Source organism: Corythoichthys intestinalis, chromosome 7, assembly GCF_030265065.1.
Source record: "Corythoichthys intestinalis isolate RoL2023-P3 chromosome 7, ASM3026506v1, whole genome shotgun sequence".
NCBI lineage: Eukaryota > Metazoa > Chordata > Actinopteri > Syngnathiformes > Syngnathidae > Corythoichthys > Corythoichthys intestinalis.
In genome coordinates, this window is record NC_080401.1 from 24,665,589 (window position 1) to 24,684,883 (window position 19,295).

At 38.5% G+C, this 19,295-nt stretch overlaps 1 protein-coding gene across 2 annotated transcripts in view; it reads right to left on the minus strand.

The window, feature by feature from the left end:
• Nucleotides 1-19,295, minus strand: part of dennd1b (DENN/MADD domain containing 1B) — a 252,123-nt gene that overhangs the window by 155,732 nt on the left and 77,096 nt on the right. The window contains exons 6-10 of one of the 2 annotated variants that reach the window (XM_057840682.1): nt 14,825-14,894; nt 12,213-12,293; nt 9,271-9,330; nt 2,879-2,932; nt 2,306-2,416 (exon numbers count right to left, since the gene is read on the minus strand). In XM_057840682.1, the coding sequence (XP_057696665.1) occupies nt 2,306-2,416; nt 2,879-2,932; nt 9,271-9,330; nt 12,213-12,293; nt 14,825-14,894 (376 nt within the window). The remainder of the gene's footprint in view (nt 1-2,305; nt 2,417-2,878; nt 2,933-9,270; nt 9,331-12,212; nt 12,294-14,824; nt 14,895-19,295) is intronic. The other variant, XM_057840683.1, reaches the window with a different exon arrangement.

Genomic DNA, 19,295 nt, shown 5'->3' on the forward strand with positions numbered 1-19,295 from the left:
ATACCTGAGTTTTTCTTAAATCAACCACTTTTGTTAAATAAAGAATGACAATATAACTATTTCTTTTGTTTCAGTCCATTATTTGGAATGTCAGTATTGTGGATTTGGGTATAACTTAACATTTAATAAAGTTATTTTAGTTTTTTTTACAAAAAATCTGACCATCGCTGTGGGGTTCACAAACTTTCGAGCAGCACTGTATATACAGTATATATATATATATATATTATATATTTATTCATTCATTCATTCATCCATTTTCCATGCCGCTTATTCCTCACGAGGGTCGCGGAGGTGCTGGAGCCTATCCCAGCTAACTTCGGGCAGTAGGCAGGGGACACCCTGAATTGGTTGCCAGCCAATCGCAGGGCACAAGGAGACACACAACCATTCACGCACACACTCACACCTATGGACAATTTAGAGTGTTCAATCAGCCTACCATGCATGTTTTTGGGATGTGGGAGGAAACCGGAGTTCCCGGAGGAAACCCACGCAGGCACGGGGAGAACATGCAAACTCCACACAGGAAGGCCGAAGCCCGGGATTGAACCCTTGATCTCAGAACTGTGAGGCAGACGTGCTAAACACTCAGCCACCGTGCCGCCTTATATTTATTTATTTTTTTATTAATGTTTTTTTAAGCACTTCAAATGTAATAATTATGATATGATTATGAAGTTTTAAACGTTTCTGTCCCACTGAATTATTTTTAAAGAAGAATAAAGTAGAAAAATGCTTGTCTTTACTAAACGCTTCATTGAGTGAGACCACTCAAATCCGTTTAAGCTGCTCACTTGCACACAATGAGTTGCCACAGCAACCGCTTAACAAGTTAAAAGACGATTGACGCATGTGCCGTTTGAGGTTTCGGCTTCCATGCATCTCTGCAAGATCAAACCTTAACGTCTGTAAATCATCGTTAACTTTAAAAAGCAACTCGAGTGTCTGATCAAGAAAAGCGGCAGGAGTAAGAGTGAAAGACGGATGCGATCGGATCGGGACAGGTCTATAAAATGTTTGTCTTTATTAAATGCTTTATTGAGTGAGTCCACTCAAATCTGCTCAAGCTGCTCACTTACACACAATGAGTTGCCACAGCAACTGTTTAACAAGTTAAACGATGATTGATGCATGCGGTGCTTTGAAGTTTCGGCTATCATGCGTCTCTGACAAGATCAAACTTTAACGTCTGTCAATCGATCTTAACTTTAATAAACAACTCCAGTGCATTACCTAATCAAGAAAAGCAGCAGGAGCAAGAGTGAGGGACGGATGTGATCGGATCGGGACAGCTCTATAAAATGCAGTGATCCCTCGTTTTTCGCGGTTAATCGGGACCAGAACCCGCCGCGATATGTGGAAAAACCGTGAAGATTTTTTTTTTCTCCAATGTATTTATTCAGATCAGACCATTGGAAAGAGATACAAAGAAAACATGTTTTATTTTTATCTATTTCCCCAATGTATAATTTCAAAAACGTTTATGTACATACATTCTAATAATGTTTTTAAGCATTTAAATGTAATATTTATGATAGGTTTTAACCATGTTACTGTTCTACAGAATTATTTGTAAACAAGAAAAAAGTAGAGGCCCAACCAATCCTTTTAAAAAAGTAAAAAGGTCTTTATTAAAATCTTCATTGTGTGTTCACTCAAATTTGTTCCAGCTGCTCACTCACCCACAATGAGTTGCCACAGCAAATGTTTAACAAGTTAAAACGATGATTGATGCATGAGGCGCTTTGAAGGTCGAGTCTCATCATTGTTTACTTTATTAAGCAACTCCAGTTTACTCTATGACGAACAAAGAGCAGAGAGAGGGAGGGAGGACGCCAGCGTGAGACAGCGCGATCGGCTCGGGACAGCTCATCTGTATTTTCTTTTTTTTTTTAATTGAAAAAAATCCAGGACGGACTGAGGGCGCAAAGTTTAAAGCGCGAAGAAGCGAGGGATCACTGTACTGCATTTATTTTATTTTTTGTTTTAAAAAATCCGCGAAGGAATGTGGGCGCGAAGTTTGAAGTGCGAAGTAGCGAGGGATCACTGTACATGCAAGCAAGATTCGAACCCACAACTGAAACGTAATCTTCTAAATGTACACCTAACTGTGCTCCCTGAGGATGAATTAGATGTCATTGAAAATTAAGAAAAACTGCATGGTCTCATTGGTCTGAATTTACAAAAATTTACAAAAAGCCTTGCACAATTGATTCTGTCGCATCAAGAGTAACTGACACTTTGCGACACACTATTTTTCAAACTATTTTTTCGTCTAGCTGACCCCAGAGAATGGACTCACAGTGCTCAGCTTGCTTGAGGTAATGATGATGCGCCGCTCATGAAGCATACTGCCGTAGAGTTGCAGCATGTTGTTGACATCCACAGCCACAAAGTATTCTGTCAGGTTTCTCTGGAAAGAGGCAGAAAGGGAGGGATATATGCAGGTACATAACAAACTGTCCCTGTACAACATGTTACAGAAAAGTGTCAAGGCTTCAGACACTTAAGAGCGTGTGCTCAGCAGAGACATACTGTACCCGGACTACAGCCTTGCACCTATTACTTTGTTGTAAAAGCTAACGCCGAATGAAAGAGTTTAAGATGTGTATGCACAGATGCCTAACTGAACTCCGCTTTAAATATAAAAATCAGCAGGGAAAAGGGCGAAATCTGAAGGATGTAATACCCATGGAAGTCACTGAACTTCAACATGAAAATGTATCAGCACCAGGAGACAAAACTGAAACAAGAGCATGATGCAATAATTTCAAAAGATGACAAGTGTATCTGGTTAAACACGATTAGAGGCAGAGATGTTTCCAGAAGAGAGAGCTCACTTTATCTTTCTGTCTGGTTTTCCACAAATACTTACACTCTCTGGGATAGTTGGCAGTCCATTGATATCCGGGGCGATGAAGTAGGAGTGCTGCGGAAAACACAAACATGCAGGGGAAAGAAGAGAGAAGGTCACAAGTGAAGCACACCACTCACATAGAAGAAAATGAGGGAAGGGGGGTTGACTTTGTTCTATGATTTATGGCTCATCTTCAGCTCTGTCTATATGAATTGCTGAGCTGGTGTCTGAACTGTGGCGCTGCTTTTATCGGGCTTACAGAACAGAGAAAGCTCAATAGAAACTCATCTCCCCACAGACGCATACTGGGGTGATGTCTCTGGTGGAAAACGGAGTCTTTATTTAAGCATTAGAAAGGCTTGTGGAGCGGCAACACTTGTGTGTGCCAGTGTGCGCGCGCACACAAATACAGGTTGTTTAGAGGATCACAGAGCTGCCTGTCTCACTTTGGCAGAGCAGGACAGTTTCGGTGTTCCGATCAAAGAGGCCGGAGAGGGTTTCTGTCTGGAGACGGGTAGGTAAAGCACCAGCTGAAGCACACACTCTACCTTGCTCAACCATCTGTTGCCAGCATGTCCCTTAAACCCAGGACAGAGTGGGGCTTTCGCAATAGTATTTTAATAGAACCATTAACAGTAACTATTGAGCCTGTCGCAATATGCAATAATTCCATTAATCGCACGATAAATAAAAATGAAGGCGGTAATTTTTCCGCTGCGATTTATCACCTCGCGTGCACGTGCGTGCGCGTGTGCGGCAGACGTGCTGTTAAAAGTTCGGATTCCTTGTTACCAACTGCGCAAAATGCATCTTCGTTCCAGGTCCAAAAAAGAGCTCCGGAGCCAATCGTTCCCATTATATCCTATTGTTCAATGTATACCGGCCGCGTCAGTGCTCCGGATTGACTGCGGACTATCTCTGGCGTGCCGGTGTTGTTGACGTGTGGGAGCTCCCGTCACGGGTGACATTTCACGCGGGGCGGCTATTTTTGGGCACAACACCGGATATTTATAAAGAAGTCCACCAAAACATCGTTACAGACTTGGCTGCTACAAAGAACCTCGCTTTGACAATGGACAGCTGAAAGGACATGATGAACATTGAGAGGCAAATTAAGAGCGCTGCGCTTCAAACTCGTTCTGTTTATGAAAGTCGATTGTCATATGCTGGTGTTGTGCAGTAATGAGCAGACGTGACTTCTGTGGCGTTTGCTAACTTTTTTAATGCGTGCCCACACTGGATATCATGAAATAGCAAACTAGATGTGCCATGTCACATGCCATTGGCTACGGGAGCCCAGAGTGATTTTGGGACAAGTAAGTATTCTCACTGTGTGATTGTAAATTGGTTTTTTAAAAATTGGGGGGGCGCTATCGCGACAGGCCTCGTAACTATCTTATGTAAATACACTGTAAAGTGTTTAACATATTTGCGGTGTGCCTTGCTGTTTGGGGGGGGTTGCGACAGTGGCTGGGGGTCCGGGTGGGCAAGGTGAGAATGGTGGGGCTTGCTCGGGGGGCACTGGTGCGTCCCCTCATGCCTTCCTCGTGGGCCGGTTAATTGGGAAGCGGATGGTCGGGGGACCGCCATGGGTTCCGGGGGGATGGCGGTGGCCCCTTTGCCGGAGCTGCAGGAGGAGGGATGGGCCGCCACCCCCCTCCCCTCCCAAGTTGGCTGGGGCAGTGCCAGGGCCCTAGGGTGGCCCCTGTGCAGCAGTTTTACTTTTCTTCAGGACTATCACACATCTGAGTGGGTTCACGCATGACTGGGTGCAGTTAGAAACACTCTGGTGGAGAGATTGTCAGTGCCAGCATTAGAGAATAGGATAGCATAGAATAGGATATCAACATATTCACACTTACATGTCATTCACATAATACTGGGTTCCACGCCTTACTTTGCTGATTTGTGTACTCTCCCTAACCCACTTTAATCACGTCCCATTTGACTTGCCTCAATTCCTCTTTTTCCTCGGTTATCAGGTCCCCCACATGGTGTGCACGGGTAAATATAATTAGTTCACAATGGCACCAGTATGTTCATAGGTAGCAGAAGTGGGTAAAAATGTATTTTTTTGTTGTTGTTTGCAGTGTTGTCACTAACGCTTTACTAATTAACGCGTTAACGAGCAATCTAACACGTCAGTTTATCCAAACCAGTAATCTGATTAAAGTTAGTTTCCTTAGTTGTCTGTGCGTTACTATTTTGTTATTGCCTCATAATGCATGTACAACGAAGAATATTGTAGTCATATACGAAGAGCATTTTTAATACAAAATGTTAGAAAGGTTCCCTACTACGCGTTCGTTTCCATGGTAACCACCCATAGTAACTTCCTGTTTTGATCTCTGTTTTGAGCTTTATGTGAAAAATCCTGATCTTCCCCTTTAAATTCAATTATCGGAAAGTCAAATACATGCGATGACATTTTTCTGTTGTCATTCTTATGATGAAGCAGCAAAAGGAGAAAAATTGGTAAAAAGTAACCGACAAAATACTTTTAAAGTAACTTAGTTACCTTGATAATAAAGTAATCAGTAAAGTAACTAGACTACCGTAGTTTTTGGGCTTAATCAGTAATCAGTAATTAAATTACTTTTTCAAGTAATCTGTGACAACACTGGTTGTTTGTTCTTCCTCTCTTCTTTCCGTTTACTTCCTTTCAGTTCACCCATAACCCCTTTCCGTTTGCTGCATTCTCCTAATGAATAAAACATAATGAGCAACCATAATGGGATTATATCAAACTCACATATGATACATTAGAACTGTTCAGACCATGAGAACATTCAGATTCCCATTCTCCGTGTCTAATAAAATAAAGTGAATTAAGTAAATAAATAAATAATCCAAAAAAAGACTGAAATAATTTTATAAATTAAATTAGACTCAAATAATGGTTTAAGTATTTCATTTATTAATCAAACAATCTCATGAGAGACTAAACTAGACGAGACTAGAGTGGAGTGAAATAGAACGGAACAGAACAGGTTTTTATTGTGATTATGTTTGCATTAAAGTTGATTGTAAAATTCTTTTTTTTTTTGTTCCAATAACTATTAATGTTGTTGTCCCCTTAGGCATATTTTAATGACGAAACAAAAATAATTCTCTCTTCTGCTATATCCTTGAATTACCTAACATGACAAATACTGTATATACTGTAAATCTCAATTGAAAAGACGTAAGAAGACCGTACTTTTTAAACACAATACATCAGGTGCAAGTAAAATATCACAAAATGAATATGATTAAGATTAAATTATATGTTGGCACAGGAAAGTCATTGAAGATTGAAAATCTATGATTAGATACAGAAGAATTAGGTAGCGAAATTTTGAGAGCCCCCCTAAAAAATACACTGAGAGGGAGTCAACTTTATGTTAGTAAAGAGTGATGTGGGTTTATTATAATGATGGGTAAATTCCAGGGAAAATCATCATCTCTATTTAAGTACTTACATGTATTGTATATAAGTGTTCCATTTTTCATTACTTTTCGTAGAAAGGATACCAATGGGGTAGTAAACAATCAGTTGAGACACAATATAAGACTGCAAATCTGCGTAATTACTCAAGAAAATGCAAAGGTAAACAGCCTAAAATACATTCTCCCTTGCATTTCTACAGTGCAGTATATTACTGACAAAAACTGAGAAAACAATTATCATATTAAAGTTAAAATTGCTACATTTCCCAAGAGGCAGTGTCATTGTTCCTGCATAAGCCCAAAGTCTACAACAACACTAAACACTAAAATGTGGCAAAAATCCCAATCTCATTTGGATGACTTGTTTACTCTTTTTGACAAAATATAACAATATATTACACCTGGAACGGATATCTATTATTAATGACTAAATGGCATTGTGTTTATGCATATTTTCCTAGCGTTGCAGGGGTGTAGATACTCAGTAGCTGGCACCAATGACGGTGAATGTTTATACCAAATTTGATAACAAAATATACAGATGATGTTTCTCCTCTCAGATAAACTGAGTGTTGTCATGGTCACAGAGGTCACTGTGTATCTCCAATTGTGACACAGTAAATGATAGTGGTTGAGATACACTGCTGGCCAAAAGGACTGGCACCCCTGCAATTTTGTCAGATTATGCTCAATTTCTCCCAGAAAATGATTGCAATTATAAATGCTTTGATAGTAATATCTTCATTTATTTTACTTGCAAAGAAAAAACAAAAGAGAATAGGGAAAAAAATATATCATTATCTTTTTTACACAAAACTCCAAAAATGGGCCGGACGAAAGTATTGGTACCCTTTGAAAAATCATGTGATGCTTCTCTAATTTGTGTAATTAACAGCACCTGTAACTTACCTGTGGCACATAACAGCTGGTGGCAATAACTAAATCACACTTGCAGCCAGTTCAAATGGATTAAAGTTGACTCAACCTGTCCTGTGTCCTTGTGTGTACCACATTGATCATGGAGAAAAGAAAGATGACCAAAGGACTGTTTGATGACTTGAGAAGCAAAATTGTGAGGAAGCATGGGCAATCTTAAGGCTACAAGTCCATCACCAAAGACCTGAATGTTCCTGCGTCTACCGTGCGCAGTGCCATCAATAAGTGTAAAGCCCATGGCACTGTGGCTAATCTCCCTAGAAGAGAGATTTCAACGAAGGATTGTGCAGATGGTGGATAAAGAACCTCGACCAACATCTGAACAACTTCAAGCTGTCCTGCAGTCCGAGGGTACAACAGTATCAACCCGTACTATCCGTCGGCGTCTGAATGATAAGGGACTCTATGGTAGGATACCCAGAAAGACCCCACTTCTGACCCAGAGACATAAAAAAACCAGGCCAAAACTTACTTGAGAAAGCCAAAATAATTCGGGAAAAATGTTCTCTAGTCAGATGAGACAAAAGTACAGCATTTTGGGAAAAGGTATCAACATAAGAGTTTACAAAAACGAGGCCTTCAAAGAAAAGAACACGGTCCCCACAGTCAAACATGGCGGAGGTTCCCTGATGTTTTGGGGTTGCTTTGCTGCCTCTGGCACTGGACTGCTTGACCGTGTGCATGGCATTATGAAGTCTGAAGACTACCAACAAATTTTGCAGCATAATGTAGGGCCCAGTGTGAGTAAGCTGGGTGTCCCTCAGAGGTGATGGGTCTTCCAGCAGGACAATGACCAAAAACACACTTCAAAAAGCTCTAGAAAATGCTTTGAGAGAAAGCAGTGGAGACTTCTAAAGTGGCCAGCAATTAGTCCAGTCCTGAATTCCATAGAACACCTGTGGAGAGATATGAAAATGGCAGTTTGGAGAAGGCACCCTTCAAATCTCAGAGACCTGGAGCAGTTGGCCAAAGAAGAATGGTCTAAAATTCCAACAGAGCCTTGTAAGAAACTCACTGATGGATACCTGAAGTGATTGTTTGCAGTTATTTTGTTTAAAGGTTGTGCTACCAAGTATTAGGCTGAGGGTGCCAATACTTTTGTCTGTCCATTTTTTGGAGTTTTGTGTAAAATGACAATGATTTAACTTTTTTCATTCTCTTTTGTGTTTTTTCAATGCAAGCAAAATACATTATTACTACGATTACTATTATTGATATTGTCTTATTAATACAATATTACTACCAAAGCCTTTGTAATTGTAATCATTTTCTGGGAGAAATAGTGCATTATCTGACAGAATTGCAGGGGTGCCAATACTTTTGGCCAGCAGTGTACTGAAATTAGTATTTTAATTCATCCCACAACTAAATGTTCTCATCTCTCCTCGGCTTGGCAATTTTATTTCATCTTAATACCAAAAAAAACTAAAAAAATCGGCTGATGCAAACCAATAAAAAGCCTTCACAGATAAAAGGCACCAACACTAACTGTACTACAAGAGAATAAATGCTTTATTATGCATACCTTCTTTCTGTTCATGTGTTGTATGTGCTAGATTATGTTTTCCCATTGGTCCACAAATCTATGGTATTATGAAAATAACAAACCAAGCTGCAAAATTCAAACCAAGCTTTCAACGGCTGCTTGCTTGCTTGTCTGCTTTCTTCTTCTTTCTAAGATATGTTTATACGAAAACATTGAAAGTGGGTTAACTGGAAAGGCATCAAGGAGATTTTTAGAGCACAATTGCCTTTGCTTTAAACATAAAATGTTAAAAAGAAAAAACAACTTTTGATATTCATGGTGAGAGTATGGCAATGTGGAAAGGCATTAATCATTCACAAAGTTTGATTGTTTTCCAGAGAAGAAGCAGCACACACCAAGGCCCAGGATAGTTTGTTTTTGTTATGTTTAAAAAGATAGTGCGGCTTATTTGGCCAGATTGGAAAGCTGTAGCTCCCAAGTGGTTAGTACAGCTGCGGTTTCACATTTCACAGCAGCCCCCTTTCCATCTCCTCCGCCTCCCTTTCTGCCATTCACTCACCGGTTCCTTGCTTCGCTGATCTCTCAGTACTTGCCCAGTGGCAATATACAACTGCTCATTCTTGCACAATGAGAGAGAGAGAAAAGAGCAAAACAGGGTTCACACATGAAAGGGGACAAGGGTTCCTTTTCTTGGCTGGATGATATACTGTATATACTGTATATCAAAAACACTTTTAGGGAATAACTCGCTTCATCGATTAATTATCAAACAAGTGGCTTCTCTAGACAAAAAGATGAATCCATCACCTCTGTTCCAGTGGTGTCTTTCCCTATGACACCCTGAGATTCGTAAGAAAAGATTTTTGTCGCGCTGAAACGAAGACTAAATATAAGACTAGTAGTTATCGTGATTGTTTCACTTTAGTGTCATTATTTTTTTTAATCTACTAGTATCTTTATAATTAGATGCATATCCTTGAGGGTGCTTGTTTAATTGGCTAAAAAAGGAGGAGCGGTCCCAAAGAACAAAGGCTAAAAACAATGAATGTGCTAGATGCTATTAAAAACAGTACAATGGGGTACAAGCAAGCTAAACACAATAGTGCATGAAACGCTCACTGAAAACCATTACGTTAATTCCACCTGTTTAAGAATTGTGTTAATGTATGAGGTGGGAAAAACAGTAAGGGAGATTATGTCAAGAGTGGACATAAACACTGATTTTTAAGAGCTGGTCTTGTGAAAACCATTCCAATCTTTGATAAGGAGGAGACATGACGAGTGGTGAAAGGACCTGTCTATTTTGAAACTGGTCATGTTTATCTCACCAAAACCTGGCAGCGGTACTTGTTGTTTCAGAATAGAGTATCCGGCTAGGGCCTTTTGTGTCTTTCTGCTGCAAACGTGCACTTCTTAATCTCCTCCTGTTCTTCATTTTCTAACTACGTTACCGTGCCTGTCCTCCATTTTCATTGTTTGCCAGTCAAATTTCTGTCCTTTTTTTTCCTGATTGTCTTCATGCCATATTTCACTCATGTTCTTTTTTTAATGTCAGTTTCTTTTTAGTTCTCATCCTCCTCAACTTTATTCCCCCATGATGTATTTTGTCATTGCCCGTCTTTGCGCCTCTGCTGTACAGTATAAGACTTCAGCCAACTGTTATCACCTTGTTGGTGCAACAGATGACTACAGTTACCTGCCAGCTCAATTTGCCGTATTTTTTCGGACTATAAATGTCACTTGAAGTCCTTTATTTTTCCCCAGAATTGACAGCGTGACTTATGTATGAATTATGGTTGTGCTTAATGACCTCAAATCTATTTTATTGGAGCAAAGCTTTATCATACTGCTCAAGTAAAGTGATCAAGACATACTGTATAGTCATCATTCATCAATCCTATGCATAAAACGATAAAGCACATTATAGATTTCTAAATGCAATAATTGCAATGATAATAGATAAAGAACACATGACAAAAGCAGTACACTGATGCACTAATCCGCCTTATAATAATGCACGCCTTATGTACGAAAATAAACCCGTTCAATGGTTGTACGCAGCGCACTGTGCGCCTTATAATCCGATGAACCAAATAGTGCAAAAAATACAAAAAATCTGCATATCTTGAACTCAATGTATGTGTTTTTGTAAAGGAAATCATTGTTTATATTTACTGCGCATCGAAACCTAGCAATCGGAACAATAATAATCGTACTAATACATTCATAAATTATATACCAAAATTTGAAAAAAAAGTGTTTCAGATTTGAGGTATCAGTTTCCATTTGTGCTGACATTTAAACTTTGGTGCTCACTGGCCAATGTGCCTACAACCCAGTTTCCCAGAGCTAGCTGATTATGGGGGAGCGACTTCTAATGAAATTATGGCTGCTAAAAATGATTCTTTTTTTTTTTTTTATAATAACCAATTACTTTGTATTTTGAATAATTGGTGAATACTGAATCAACTATTTGATCTGATTTGATGTGAAATGCAGTGTACCACACCAACAAGTAAATGCTCTTAAATTACAATCATTCACTTCCGTCTTGATGTGTTTAAAATATGTGCAAATTAAAAATAAATACAAATAATATCACCGTACTGGTCCTTTCAATAAAATTTGCAGTTTGTAACAGCATTCCGAACATTTCGTATATGACTGAAAATTAAAATGAATCTGGGCATCAGCTCATTTTTCGACTATCCGAAATGTGATGGCAGAATTGAAAATTTGGTTAAGTGATGGGATGCGGTTGCAAAAGCTTGATAAAGATGTGCTCATTCGAGGGCTATAGGTGCAACAGTCTATAGTAGGGATGTCCCGATCCGATCACATGATCAGAAATCTGGCCGATCCTGCCGTTTTTCAGAGGATCTGAAGCTTGGTAGCTCCACAATCAAAGGAACAAATCTGTCAATCATCGTTTAGCTTGGTACACACTAACCGTAGTGTGCTGTGGCAACTCATTGTGTAAGTAAGAGGCTGTTCTCAGCAACGTGATCGAATTTGGGTGGACTCACTCAATGAAGCATTTCACAGAGACAAGCATTTTTCTACATTATTCTTGTTTAGAAATAATTCATTTAATGAAGGCACAGTCGGACAATAACATGTTTAAAACTTTCGTTTAAAAAAAAAAAAAAAAACGGTATCAGATCGGGACTCGGCATTGGCAGATTCTCTAAATCAGGTGACTCGGACTCAGGTGCGAAAATATGCAATCGGGACATCCCTAGTGTTTTGATCATTCTAAAATATCTGTGTTGATGTGTGTTCTCTGACTAACCCAATGGCAGATTTCTACAATTGGAACTGTACATAGTAAATTAAAAATTATGTTTGTATGATCTGGGATGATTATTGGAAGAGATAAGTCAAAAGTTTTGAAACAGTTTCATCACTGTTTAGCAGTAAACCACATTTTTTTAGTGTAAATCTATCTGTCTCACAATGCTTAGGGCAGGTAGAAGCTATATTGGATATATTTTTTCTTACCACACTCAGATTGACTGGCGTGAAGGGCTTTGGCACAGGAAGATCATATAGGGAGTTCAGCATGTCATTCAAGTCATTATTCTGTGGGAGAAGCAAACAGATGAATGGAAATTGTTTACTTGATGGGTCAAAAACATATATTCAGCAATGTAAATACTTGGTTACATCTCCCTGTGCCATTTTCACTTCAAACAGGCTCGTTTGGTAGCCACACCTAGGAACCTAGAAACACCTAACAACAGACAAGACTAAACCTTCAAGCTGATAGTTTTAGTGATTAAATGTTTTTTGTGACAAATAAATATCTTTTCCAAATACTCTATCAGAGAAAATTTTGAGTTTTAGAAATAACTCAATATAATAAATAATTAGAGCTGCAACAATTAATCGATTGAGTAATTCGATTAGAAAAAAAGATTCAAATTAAATATTTCTGCTTCGAGTGTTCGTTTAATTAAAGTGGCATTCTAATGGTTTGTTTTGAAATTGTTTGCATTTAGTTTTATTGATTTGGGTGGATAAATTGCCCTCTAGTGGCGACAGTGAATATGACATAACTCATTTCACATGCCTGAATCCAGCTGCTCCCTGTTAAGACCAACATAAGCTAAGTTTTTGTCTGAGCTAATGTTGTTTTAATGCATTCGTAATTTAGTTTATAGGTATATTTAGCTTTTTTTGTGGAAATATGTGTTTGAACCATTTTTTAAGAGCATTGTAAAAAAAAAATGTTACCATTTTATAGCATTTAAGCTAGCGGACTTTTGCTATGTAAGTTAGCCAATTGTTGTACTTAGATCCTCATTTTTTTATTTTTTTATTTTTTTTAAGCGTTTGAGTCTCAGCACAGGTATTTAAATTTTTTATGTTCCTTATTCGATTACTCGATTATTAAAACTAACTAGCTCATCGATTAATCGGCTCCTAAAATAATCATAGTCCTATAAATATTAATATAATAAATTCAAGAGAGCCATGACATTATGTCTTTGCAAATGTATGTAAACTTTTGACCACAACTGTATCAGGATGAAAACAGACATATGTAAATAAAATTTAATTATTGTTATCACCACAATAAGGTTTTATTTTGATAAAAGCTCAATGACAACGAAGGAGCCTTGTGCTATTGCTGACTGATGACAAGCAGCAAACACAACCAACACCATAGTTTCTACTATATTTATGTAAGCACAATTGCCAAATACTTTTCTCCCAACAGTGTATGCTTGATAAGCGTGGGTGAAGTTAAAAGAGGGTGGCTTTCAGGCTGCAGACGCCCATTATCCAGCATTGCTGACTAACAGGCAAAAGGAGGCTGTCAGTAATTAAGCAAGGGGTTCCCCCCTCCACCCACCGATCCACACGCCAATGACAAGGGTTTTAAAGAAACCTTCAGAGAGCTCACTTGACCACAGAACAGGCTCAGGAATGATTCCAGCAGCATTTATGAGCTCCATGACAAGACTGCTATTTACTGCTGGGCCTCTTTTTGGAGATCAGAAGGGGACAACACGTTGCCATTTGTAGTTAAACTAACTTCTGTGAACACTGGGATTCTTCTTTGTTTTATGTGTATTTCATCTCAGTGGACCTTACTTAGGTACTGGCTGCAAGCCGCTGCTTCTTTGGGTTTGGGTTTGTGTTCATGTATGTACTGTACGTGACTGCACAAGCAAGGCAATATATATTAAGTGCGGAGGTGGGGGTCAAGGGAAGTGGGTGTACGGGTGTGTGCAATCGAACAGCCTCCTGTCATGAGAGGCTCAATGCTCACACGCATGGTCAGCAACAAGGCCTGAGGAAACAGTTCATTTAGCCCTCGCCGTAAACCCTCATCGCTCTTCTGTCTTCCCTTGTCTGTCAACAACTCCCTCTCGCCTGGAACGGACAATGGGGTAAATAGGAACCAAATCATGCACACTAACAGATAAGGCGTCCAGGATTTCCAGCAAATTCTCTCTTCCTCACACACAAAACTGTCCTCCTTGACTTGCCTCACTCCCTATTTATGACATTATGCGAGTGAGTCAGTTTCAATCACAGATGGTTAATTTTAAACGCTTACGTAAGGCGCATGCGTTCCTGATTGGGCCCTTTTAACAAGACTCTCTCGGAAGAAACACCAACTACATGACATGTGAAGGCGGTCCCACAGCGTGATACGTCTCTCCCTCCCTCTTCCTTTCACCTCAGCCTTCTCTGCGCTACATGTTGCATATTTCTCCAGTTTGTTGCATATTTTACAGTTTCCCTCCCTTTGCTACATCTCGCAGGGAATAGTCAGGGGAAAAGACTTTTGCGAGTGGTGAACGAATGCTTGCTCAAGTATGTGTTAAAGATTTGTTTTGCAGTAAATCATCAGAAATCGATTTTCAGATGAGGGATTGGTCTGTGAAATATCAACATAACATAGGAACAGCTGAGCCCAAGATGGCAAACAAAACAGCAGTGAATGAGAAAAAAATATCCTGCTGTTTAAATGTATTTTTCATTCAAGGGGGCTGTGCGTTCATTACCACCTCTTTGTTTTCCTTGTTTCCATTTGTCAATCACTACATGTACATCATCAGATAACACCGAGTTATGAAATGAGCAAACGAGGCGATTACCTGATGTCTTGTAAGGTAGTCTGCAAGAGTGTTCAGCAGCTTGTAGTAGATCTCAAACCATGGAAGATAACTGTAATAAAAAAAAATTATAATAATGCTACATTTTAAAAAATGAAACAATTCAACATATTTCACAGGATATTACAAATAAATTGTATGAGATGTTCAACTTCATTAGCTAAATTAAAAGGCATTAGCTTCACTGTGCACTCCCAATTAAAAAACACCCCCCCAAAATGTTGGATTTAGAAACAAAGGAATTAAGTTTAGGTCACATTATTCAATATAATAAAATATATTAATACTAATAGACCCTGCCCCACCCGCCAAAAAGAATAAAAACAAGCCTTTTTAAGTAAGTCAAAAACTATGTCTGCTTATGAACAGAAAGTGATGTATTGCCATCTAACAGTTCTCTCTTCCATTTAGCCCTATTAGGGTTGCGAGTGTAATGGTGCCAAGCTCAGCCGATATTTCAAATGTATTCAATGTTTTGACCCCCCCCCCAAAAAAAAACATTTCATAATCTACAATAAACAAGTAGAGAATGAATAATATAAATGCGTCTTGACAATGATCATTGTGTGACAGAAGAGTACAACAATATATCATCTTTTTGCACTCGAGTCCAAGTCACTGGATTTCCCGATCCGATATATATAAGAGAAGCAAAAAGCAAATCCATTGTTTTTTTTGTTTTTTTTTTTGAACAAAGCTATCCTAGCATGTTTGCACCAAGTGAAATAAATACAAATCCATTTTAAATGCATCAGTCGTACAGCACATAATTTATTTTGCAAACAAATTACATTTTAATATTCTGTCTCACTCAAATAAATTCACATAAAAACTATTTGAAATTCCACTATTTGCAGTAACAACACAAGCCCAATCGATTAGTTTCACACATTGCAAGTAAAATTGAAGTGCTTCATTCCACTTCTAAAATTAAAAATAAATCCAGTTGGAAAAACCAGTTCTTTTTCACCTGATTCCGATCCTCTAAAATTGACATTATCAGGCCCGATTTCTGAACACGTGATCAGATCGGGAAACATGTTTACAGAATTTTCCATTTTGAAAATTGCGGGAAAAGCAAGTTTTGGTACATAAGATGACCAGTGAACTGGGAAGAATGAGCTGCCTTTGATACAGGGTCAGGCAAAATGATCTGACACATTTGTAGGTTTAATAAAAGCCAAATAAAGTAAGGAAACAAAAAAGTGTTTTTATTTTTGCGAAGTACATATAATGCCATTTTGTTTTGTTTCTTTATAATGCCTTTTTTTTTTTTTTTTTCGTTTCTTGTTCAGTTGATGCCATGAATTGGACTTGTGAGCATCGCCTCTTTTTTAATTGTGGAAAAGTTTATCAACACAAACAAACTGCAACACAATGAGCTTTCTGTTTGCACTTCAATCTTGGTAGACATGATCCCGTACCAGCTCGAACCACAATCTTGTTTTAAGTTACCAACTTCAGAGCTACTGGATCTGCATTGAAATGAAAATCAACCAACCGGCCTTGCACTGCTAGAACTACATAGAATGTGGCAGCAGCAATAACATTAATAATAATAAAAATTAATTAATAACAACACAATAATAATAGATCCCATTTGACTGATTTAATTTTTAAAACCTAATAAAAAATATTGCATTATATGTATTTTTCGAAAATAAGAACACTTTTTCGTTTCTTCATTTTGCTTTCATCAAACCAACAAATGTGTCAGATCATTTTGCCTGACCCTGTATAATAGAAATTTAAACAGAACCAACAAAACGTAACTACGCAGGTGGATAACAACACCATCAGGTCCTAATTATGACATTCTTTATACCCACAGCCTTCTACACTCTATGAATTCCTTTCATATTTGCTTTTAATCAACAAGGATAGAATGGAAAAGAAAAACTCAAAAGTTGTCAAATTAAAAAACAAAAAATTTAGAGCTGCCAAAATTTTCATGTGAGGTAAAATGCCATAATTTACAAGAATGCTGTTCCTAGATGCATTCTGCACCCTCCAACACCCTCTAATTTTCATGTCCTTCACACAATAGAAAAATGTTACCTTTTGTAATTAAAAGACAAAAAAATGAATTAATCAACCAGCCTAATACAGTGTGCCTTGCTTTTTATGTTGAAGCGTATCATTAGGTACAGCCACCATAAGCTAAAAGCATCTACAGCATGGCTCTCTTTACTAAACTGACATTTTCTTGGCCAAGTCACTTTCTGGGTGGAAGAAGGCCAACACTTTCTTTGGCCGCGAAGCCGCTGATGATTTAATGTTATGCAACAACTATATTGTAAAAACATGATGTTCCGTCAAGATATTGACTTTGTATTCACTATTGCTTTTTAACATGGATTTTAGAACACAGCATGAATAATTATTCCAGATAAGGACATCTTAGCATTAAATAAACACAAATTCCCATTAACGGCTTATTAATGTGCTTTGATGCATGGGGTTTAAAAATTAATTTGAAAATACAGAAGTAGGTTAACTAGGGCTCTAAATCAAAAGTGGACACTAAATGTGCCCTTTAAGTTCATTATCAAAAGCAATTGTATTAAAAAAATATATATATTATTTTTGTGGATTTTAAGTATGTGAGCCCAAGTCCTGCTCTGGCAGTTGACTGGAGACTGAAGAGTTTCCAGGTCATGGGTCACTGGCTGCTCTGTAGACTGGAATTAACATACAACAAGAAAACAATAAAGTGAACCGAATGCAAATTTTCATATCGCTAAATCCGCAAGGGGCCAATGACAGGCCGGGTTCCTGGGTAAGTGCAGCCAAGCGCACCAATCAGAGGGGCTGAGTGACCATTAGTCTAAAACAATCAGCCTCTTAGCATGCCTATATTTTGACATCTGCATGAAGATTTACTGCAATCGGGTCACACTTGCAGGGGAGACCAAATCAAACACGCTTTGGTTCATTCACATGCTGACTGCATATCAGCCTATTTCTGCCACGTCAAACAACATACAGCACAACTGTTTGCGTATGAGGTCAGTTTACATTTAAGCCATGCAGAAATAAAACTTCACTCTGATATAACAACTAAGGAGGCAAATGCAGCTTTTGCATCGTTTGCCTCCTTCACAACTCCCATTTTAAAATCCTGGCTTCAGGACATTAATCCATCGTTTTGTCTGCATTTGAAAAGAAGAAAAAAAAGAACTGCCTTCCTGAGCAGCCGTCAAGCCTCACTGAACTCGCAATCATTATGCCACACTACACAACTACACACCCATTGTTTTACAGTAAAACACTTGATTACTGGCAAAAGAAACCAACCAAAATGTTAGACATTAAAGTTGTATCACTAATAAAAGGAGTTCTTAATACAAACTCTTAATGCAATCATGTGTGCTGGTTATTCTCCAACTCAGTTCTCCAGTGAAAGCAAAGTTTAAGTTAAGAGCGCTCAGAGATATACTCCTACTCGTCACAGTTCATTGCTCAGATGTGTTTGTGCAAGGCAAATCCTCTGATAGGGAGACAGGCATTCATCACTATAGTGCCCCCCACAACCCATGCCTTTTTAAACATGTCCTTTCAAAGTGCCCTGCTATGTCTGTCTAGCTCGAGCTAAAAAAGCAATGCATCAAAAAGTAGAGAGCAAACATTCCCTTCATACTTACAATTAAATCATTGACCATTCACAAACACTGTATTGTACATAATAATATTTTTTTTAATAAGTTCTCAATTTGTAAATATACAGTATTTCTTGTTTATATGCAACCGACTGATTAATACCACAGTCTTCTCAGTCCTTGTAATAGTTTTCAATCACCTGTGGGGTGCTGACTTTTATTGCTGATTTAAATCTTCCTAAGCACACAGGCACACAACATTATAAGTTATCCTACACTTTGGAAACAGCTCAGTGGAAGATTTCATATCACCTTTACATTTGCGGGTCAAGGGTTACACACAGGGGAGGAAGCGGTACTTGCCGCCCTCTGAGGAACCCGTTAAAACGGCCACTAAACAGCACAGTGCCATCACTAAATCGTATCCTACGGGCTGCGGCGTAAAATAAAATGCTGGAATCCAATTTTTTTTTACCCGATCGAAAAAGACCTCCAACTGCTGACAAAAAAATATTGCAGTTAGTCACATAATGATGGTGTTATGGAATCAGAAAAATAACATTTAAGGCAAACAATTAATATTTGTTTTGCATTTGAGCTACTTGAAAGGGCACTGTGACCCTTTTGATAGGAAAGCTTTTTTCAAGCTTAAACCCGCCTCCCCCCAAATAAAAGTGCCCCCTTATTAAGGCACTTCCTCATGTTAGCAGAGGTGACAATTTTATTGTCCCAGCGCTTGAACAATCAAAGAAGCACAAACACTCGTCATCACTTTAATTTAAAATCTACTGCAGCTCACGAAGTATAACCCTATTAATTTGAGGCAAAAAAGTGTGTTGTTTATACACATTTTA